This window comes from Saccoglossus kowalevskii, chromosome 7 (genome assembly GCF_978046115.1).
Source record: "Saccoglossus kowalevskii chromosome 7, keSacKowa6.1, whole genome shotgun sequence".
Taxonomy (NCBI): domain Eukaryota; kingdom Metazoa; phylum Hemichordata; class Enteropneusta; family Harrimaniidae; genus Saccoglossus; species Saccoglossus kowalevskii.
In genome coordinates, this window is record NC_140647.1 from 1561742 (window position 1) to 1570439 (window position 8698).

An 8698-nucleotide genomic window follows, 5' to 3' on the forward strand; every position below is an offset into this window, starting at 1 on the left:
GTATATGATTAAATCACTATCAGATGATATTGTCCAATAAGTGTTTAGATGTATATGATTCAATAACTATGATATGACAATGTCCAATAAGGGTCCAGATGTATATGATTCAATCACCATGATATGATAATGTCCAATAAGGGCCCAGATGTATATGATTCAATCACTATGCTATCATATTTTCCAATAAGTGTCCAGATGTACATGATTCAATCATTATGATATGATATTGTCCAATAAGTGTCCAGATGTATATGATTCAATCACTATGATATGACAATGTCCAATAAGGGTCCAGATGTATATGATTCAATCACTGTGATATGATATTGTCCAATAAGTGTCCAGATGTACATGATTCAATCACTATGATATTATATTGTCCAATAAGTGTCCAGATGTATATGATTCAATCACTATGATATGACAATGTCCAATAAGGGTCCAGATGTGTATTATTCAATCACTATTATATGATAATGTCCAATTAGGACCCAGATGTATATGATTCAATCACTATGATATGATATTGTCCAATAAGTGTCCAGATGTACATGATTCAATCACTATGATATGATATTGCCCAATAAGTGTTCAGATGTATATGATTCAATCACTATGATATGATAATGTCCAATAAGGGTCCAGATGTATATGATTCAATCACTATGATATGATAATGTCCAATAAGTGTCTAGATGCATATGATTCAATCACTCTGATAATATATTGTCCAATAAGTGTCCAGATGTATATATGATTCAATCACTATGATATGATAATCTCCAATAAGTGTTCAGATGTATATGATTCAATCACTATGATATGATAATGTCCAATAAGGGCCGAGATGTATATGATTCAATCAATATCATGTGATATTGTCCAATAAGTGTTCAGATGTATATGATTCAATCATTATGATATGACAATGTCCAATAAGGGTCCAGATGTATATTATTCAATCACTATTATATGATAATGTCCAATTAGGACCCAGATGTATATGATTCAATCACTATGATATGATATTGTCCAATAAGTGTCCAGATGTACATGATTCAGTCACTATGATATGATATTGCCCAATAAGTGTTCAGATGTATATGATTCAATCACTATGATATGATAATGTCCAATAAGGGTCCAGATGTATATGATTCAATCACTATGATATGACAATGTCCAATAAGGACCCAGATGTATGTGATTCAATCACTATGATATGATATTGTCCAATAAATGTCCAGATGTATATGATTCAATCACTATGAACTGATAATGTCCAATAAGAACCCAGATGTATATGATTCAATCACTATGATATGACAATGTCCAATAAGGGTCCAGATGTATATGATTCAATCACTATGATATGACAATGTCCAATAAGGGTCCAGATGTATATTATTCAATCACTATTATATGATAATGTCCAATTAGGACCCAGATGTATATGATTCAATCACTATGATATGATATTGTCCAATAAGTGTCCAGATGTACATGATTCAATCACTATGATATGATATTGCCCAATAAGTGTTCAGATGTATATGATTCAATCACTATGATATGATAATGTCCAATAAGGGTCCAGATGTATATGATTCAATCACTATGATATGATAATGTCCAATAAGTGTCTAGATGCATATGATTCAATCACTCTGATAATATATTGTCCAATAAGTGTCCAGATGTATATATGATTCAATCACTATGATATGATAATCTCCAATAAGTGTTCAGATGTATATGATTCAATCACTATGATATGATAATGTCCAATAAGGGCCGAGATGTATATGATTCAATCAATATCATGTGATATTGTCCAATAAGTGTTCAGATGTATATGATTCAATCATTATGATATGACAATGTCCAATAAGGGTCCAGATGTATATTATTCAATCACTATTATATGATAATGTCCAATTAGGACCCAGATGTATATGATTCAATCACTATGATATGATATTGTCCAATAAGTGTCCAGATGTACATGATTCAGTCACTATGATATGATATTGCCCAATAAGTGTTCAGATGTATATGATTCAATCACTATGATATGATAATGTCCAATAAGGGTCCAGATGTATATGATTCAATCACTATGATATGACAATGTCCAATAAGGACCCAGATGTATGTGATTCAATCACTATGATATGATATTGTCCAATAAATGTCCAGATGTATATGATTCAATCACTATGAACTGATAATGTCCAATAAGAACCCAGATGTATATGATTCAATCACTATGATATGACAATGTCCAATAAGGGTCCAGATGTATATGATTCAAGCACTATGATATGATATTGTCCAATAAGGACCCAGATGTATATGATTCAATCACTATGATATGATATTGTCCAATAAGTGTCCAGATGTACATGATTCAATCACTATGATATGATATTGTCCAATAAGTGTCCAGATGTATATGATTCAATCACTATGATATGATAATGTCCAATAAGTGTCCAGATGTATATGATTCAATCACTATGATATGACAATGTCAAATAAGGGCCGAGATGTATATAATTCAATCACTATGATATGACAATATCCAATAAGGGTCCAGATGTATATGATTCAAGCACTATGATATGATATTGTCCAATAAGGACCCAGATGTATATGATTCAATTACTATGATATTATATTGTCCAATAAGTGTCCAGATGTATGTGATTCAATCACTATGATATGATATTGTCCAATAAATGTCTTGATGTATATGATTCAATCACTATGAACTGATAATGTCCAATAAGAACCCAGATGTATATGATTCAATCACTATGATATGACAATGTCCAATAAGGGTCCAGATGTATATGATTCAAGCACTATGATATGATATTGTCCAATAAGGACCCAGATGTATATGATTCAATCACTATGATATGATATTGTCCAATAAGTGTCCAGATGTACATGATTCAATCACTATGATATGATATTGTCCAATAAGTGTCCAGATGTATATGATTCAATCACTATGATATGATAATGTCCAATAAGTGTCCAGATGTATATGATTCAATCACTATGATATGACAATGTCAAATAAGGGCCGAGATGTATATAATTCAATCACTATGATATGACAATGTCCAATAAGGGTCCAGATGTATATGATTCAAGCACTATGATATGATATTGTCCAATAAGGACCCAGATGTATATGATTCAATTACTATGATATTATATTGTCCAATAAGTGTCCAGATGTATGTGATTCAATCACTATGATATGATATTGTCCAATAAATGTCTTGATGTATATGATTCAATCACTATGAACTGATAATGTCCAATAAGAACCCAGATGTATATGATTCAATCACTATGATATGACAATGTCCAATAAGGGTCCAGATGTATATGATTCAAGCACTATGATATGATATTGTCCAATAAGTGTCCAGATGTATATGATTCAATCACTATGATATGATAATGTCCAATAAGTGTCCAGATGTATATGATTCAATCACTATGATATGACAATGTCAAATAAGGGCCGAGATGTATATAATTCAATCACTATGATATGATAATGTCCAATAAGGTCCCAGATGTATATGATTCAATCACTATAATATGATAATGTCAAATAAGCGCCCAGATGTATATGATTTAATCACTATGATATGATAATGTCCAATGAGGGCCCAGATGCATATGATTCAATCACTATGATATGATATTGTCCAATAAGTGTCCAGATGTACATGATTCAATCACTATGATATGATATTGTCCAATGAGGGCCCAGATGCATATGATTCAATCACTATGATATGATAATGTACAATAGGTGTCTAGATGTATATGATTAAATCACTATGATATGATATTGTCCAATAAGTGTCTAGATATATGTGATTCAATCACTATGATATGATATTGTCCAATAAGTGTCTAGATGTATATGATTCAATCACTATGATATGATATTGTCCAATAAGTGTTCAGATGTATATGATTCAATCACTATGATATGATATTGTCCAATAATTGTCTAGATGTATATAATTTAATCACTACGATATAATAATGTCCAATAAGGCCTGATGTATGTGATTTAATCAGCAGACAGATAACTGATATGATGTATGCCTAGCATTTTAATTTGCAGTATAGCGTCCCAAAGTATGGATGAATTATTGTAAAATCATGGTTCATCTATCCGATAATGCGCAACCGTGATTAGTTTTTGGTTAAAATCAATGCGATATAATCTATGGTTTCAGATGACTATATATGGTCATATTACCTTAACAATATGCATAACTGTAATATCTTAAGTATAAAGACATGTAATCGGTGACAAGATATATGACCAAAATATAAAGTCTTCATATATGGTCATTATTTCATTAAAACTTATAATTGTTAAGCCATGGCTACTTGGAACCACCCCAATCATTTGCTTTATTATAAGCACATGTGCTTACTGTAAAAATAAAAAAGACAAAGACACGTATGAAGTCAGAATAAGACATATTTCAATGATTTTACATTCAATAAATACAATGCTTTTCATGTGTAATGTAGATGTCCATGTGTATAGAAAATACAGTATTCCTTATTTCCATTCCATGCCTCCAATACCTTCAGCACACGGGAGTTCTTTCTAAGCTTTCTTTGATATATACATGTATGAACGACGAGTCATTGCGTTTGATATACACATCATGTTACCGAGAGCTCGTCTTTTTAATTACAGCAGTGCTTTTAATTTTAACTGCAATACATTGTTTGAAAGTTTTGTTATTTTTACCGCTCTAACGATTATTTTTTATTTATATTTGTTACAGTGTTACGTGAATGGAAATTCGTGAATCGTGAGTCATGAGTTACGCTCCGTGGAAAACAAGCCATTGTATGCAAATATAGGATTTGACATTGTTTCTTTGATAAAAAAAAACCTAAAAACAGAGTAAAATAAAGTGATTGGCAACCCTACAACGCGTTATTTGATATTGTCATTGACAATCGCAACACGAGGTATAGATAAAATTGATGTGATGCGATTTTCTTTCCGCAAATGACAAACCTGCACAATGTGTACAGGTATGTACGAAACCCTCCCCCGACGTGGAATGCTACACCTGCAAATTTCGCATATTTTAGCGGTTATAGCAGTGACGTTATTTAATGTGAAACCTATACAATTACGTATTTCAGTATTAGTCAATAAAATGTCGATTTTCTCAAGAACGTATATTTCTTTTTGTTTTTAGAAAAACTGTCAAATAATACACAAAAAATACCCCTCTACACAACATTATGAAAACATTTCGTTATTTACAAAATAAGTCAATGTGTAATACTGCTGCATCATCAAGTACCTTGAAGTCGATTCAATTAAGCTGGTACTAATACTGTTAAAAATATGATTCACCTCAAATGACCCACCCTAAATGTATAGGTTAGCCATAAATAATATTTATTAAATAATATTCATTAAATCCTCTTTTTATTATGAAAACATAAAAACACACACAGTCAAATATGTATTTCAAGATAGTCGTTTATTTGTGTGAACTCGTAACAAAGTCGGATGACCTTGATAAAAAATCTTGAATTCTTGAATACAAAGTAGTTTCGGCAATTCAATTGAAAAAGAGTTTTGTTTTACAAATCAATGTAACCATCCCTCAGATATTGCTCGATATCATCACGCAAGCCGCCTGGAGTGTATGGATCACTGGGGTCATTGTAACGTATATATGGAAGACCATCAGCACCAATTATAATGCGCTCCAGGAAAGTCCATCGAACGTCTCGGTTGTTGAACGGTTCCCAAAATAAATATTTGCTGTCGCCAAGCTCATCCACAGGGGAGTGACAGTTACCCTAAACAAATTATACAAAATGAACATATAGTTATTGTAGTAACAGATTACATCTTTATTTCACGAGAGCGAATGTTCATGTCATTCATACAATATTGATAAGTGAGAGTTGTCCTGCCCTCGTGTGTTTACGGAAGCTGATTATTTTCAGAGCCAGGGACTTCTCCTTGGCCGAGGCTGCAAAAGTGCCGTTAATTCCAGTTAACCTACGAGTTAGGATACGATGACAAAGTTGTTATTTTTTTTCCGCAGCACCATTGCGGTTTATACGTTGTCACAACGAACTTGCATAACACCTTTATATAGAAAAAATGGGCCAATGACTGGATTAATGACTGGGCCAATGACTGAGCCAATGACTGGGCCAATGACTGGGGCCAATGACTGGGCCAATGACCACAGTATCGCATACAATACATAAATGTGTCAAATCTAACAAATCACCTGCTTTGCTCAGGGACGTCGTTGGTTTTAATCCAGGATGTTGCTGCTCAAGAAAATGGCTTATTTTTTAAATAGTGAAGGGATGTCCATGGAAAATGATCAAGATTTGCATTTTTGAACTGGTGAAATTATTGCTTCACATCTCAACATTTTATGATGTGATGAAAACTCATATGTAATTATTGTAATTATTTATATAAATTCTAACACATTTCAAAAAGGTAACCGGTGTACCTTAATATATGCCCATGCGTCTGTCTGTGTGGCTCCATTGACATTGACCTTTTCAAATATTTCAAAGTTGGGCACATAACCCCCACCAGGCCTTACTTCTCTTAACCCGTTCAAAATCTCATCATTGCTACCAGGCTCCTTTTTCCCTACAAACAGATCAACATACAGTTACAAATATAACCAAAATGATCAAAATAACATAGGTACGAAATGAACAATAGTTTATTCGAATAATGTATTTTTTTGTATTATTGTTGTTATAATTCCAATACTCACAGAACTCGGTCGTTGGATAAGCTAATATGGTGAAGTTTTGTGATAAAAACTCAGTTTGTAGTTGATTAAATTCGAGGTACTGGTGGTTTAAATCTGTGGAAGAAGAGGAAAACGAAGAAATTTAGTTCAATGTAACATAAGTTGTCTGTACAAAAGTCAATGCAATCTAACCACATGGTCTTGAAATCAATGTCGTCATTGTGACAAGTAGTTGGTAGTAATTTTAAAAAAAGTCTTGAAATTCACTGTTATACAGAGTGCAGCAGTTAGGAACCATGTACAATATATTGCGGCTTGTGCCATTGATGACATCTGAATATAAAAAAGTGTTTGATGAAGGGTAAATGAGTTAAGAGACAAGTATTTACCATCGTACGTTGCAACAGGAATTACCAACAGGGTCCAGCCAATATACTGGTCGAACGTAACCGGTTCACCTGTATGAAGACTAACTGCGCCATAAGAGTGAAAAGTCTTGGCAGGGTCCACTATTTCGCAGTATTTTTTAGTCCCATGTGTAACAGCTACAAGTGTTAGGAGAACAAAGGCTCCCAATCGAAATAACATGATGGTCTAAACACTAATAGAACAAGTATGCTTTTAATCTAGTCTGCACAATCTATTTATTGTATTTATCACGAAATTTGACATATTTTCCATCAAGATACTTTTGAAAATTTAGATATTATTTCTTATAACAGGTGTATGTTTCCCATACATCACTGGTGATGTGGCGAGTCAAAGACAGGTTACCGAGGCACGTGATTCAGATACCAAATGTGTGACGTTTGTGAATTAAACCATTTGCTGCAACATTTACATCTATATACATGACGTTCATTTATCCAGTTATGAAACAATAAGACAAAGCTCACAATCATGGAAATTATCGTACTCAGAGTTTACCTATCTGTATATTCCGTCTCATTGTATAAAGTTGGGAATGAAATAAAGACAAAATAAGACTATGTCATGTAGATGGGAAAAAAATGCATCAAAATCCAAATCCAAATGTTAAGCCTCACAGAAAAGGCCTTTTCTAATATATTTGACAGTGCACATATTCTGCATGCTGACCGGCAACCATTATTGTGGTGATCACGTGCAAAGATGAGGTGATGCAGTGGGTACAACATACAGTTGTTATGCAGCGGTTGGACCAATTATCCAATGATGCAATGGGTATATATCATGTTGTGTTTAGCCCTTTGAACGTGTCAACACAATGGTAAGTATTTGAGAACAACAAACGTACGCCAGAACTCAACTGACATGACCTTAACGTCAACTACTGATAGAGGGCGCTCTATCAAATTACCGATATGCTAGCCTATAAGGCTATAACAATAAGTTATTATGTGAACAGTAGACCTTTTAAATGTCACAGTGGTAGACAAATTACACAATCACAATTGTTACACAATGCAGTAGATAAACCTCAAAATTGTCACGTGTTGCAATATGTAGATAATTCAATTGTCACGTGATACAGTGGGTAGACCACTAAATTTTCACGTGAATCGAGAACATTTTACTTAGTTATTTTACCACTCGCCAGATAACAAGTTTAGCACGTCGTTGAAGTGACTGGAATGATTTTCTCACGTACCCCGTCATCTTACGTCTGTACATATTGAATGTGTATAATGCCAAACGTATTATTGCACATGTAATACCCACATACACATTTTTCCCCAATGTCACGTGACTGAGTTTTAACCGATTGCATCATGTTTGACTATCAGTAAATAAAACTGTTCATCACGAGGTGCTGTCATCTTGTAAGTTAAAACTTTAAAGATTGTTGTAATACTCAAAAAACAGGATAGCGATTCGTACAACTAGGGACCTGCGAT

The 8698-nt window shown here is 33.3% G+C and overlaps 1 protein-coding gene across 1 annotated transcript; it reads right to left on the reverse strand.

Moving 5' to 3' along the window:
• Window positions 1-5545: 5545 nt before the first annotated feature.
• On the reverse strand, window positions 5546-7409 carry LOC102800467 (glutathione peroxidase-like). The gene is made up of 4 exons (XM_006825199.3): window positions 7211-7409; window positions 6843-6935; window positions 6567-6712; window positions 5546-5889 (listed from the first exon to the last, which is right to left on the reverse strand). The coding sequence occupies exons 1-4, from the start codon at window positions 7407-7409 to the stop codon at window positions 5668-5670; spliced, it is 660 nt and encodes a 219-aa protein (XP_006825262.1). The 3' UTR covers window positions 5546-5667.
• Between the last annotated feature and the right edge of the window lie 1289 nt (window positions 7410-8698).

Bases quoted from the DNA above. Each gene is read 5' to 3' on its own strand.
- LOC102800467 (XM_006825199.3), bottom strand. From the start codon at position 7,409: ATGTTATTTCGATTGGGAGCCTTTGTTCTCCTAACACTTGTAGCTGTT. The intron at 6,936-7,210 runs GTAAATACTTGT...CTTCTTCCACAG, and splicing joins TCCTGTTGCAACGTACGATG to ATTTAAACCACCAGTACCTC. The intron at 5,890-6,566 runs GTACACCGGTTA...TAATTTGTTTAG, and splicing joins ACGCATGGGCATATATTAAG to GGTAACTGTCACTCCCCTGT.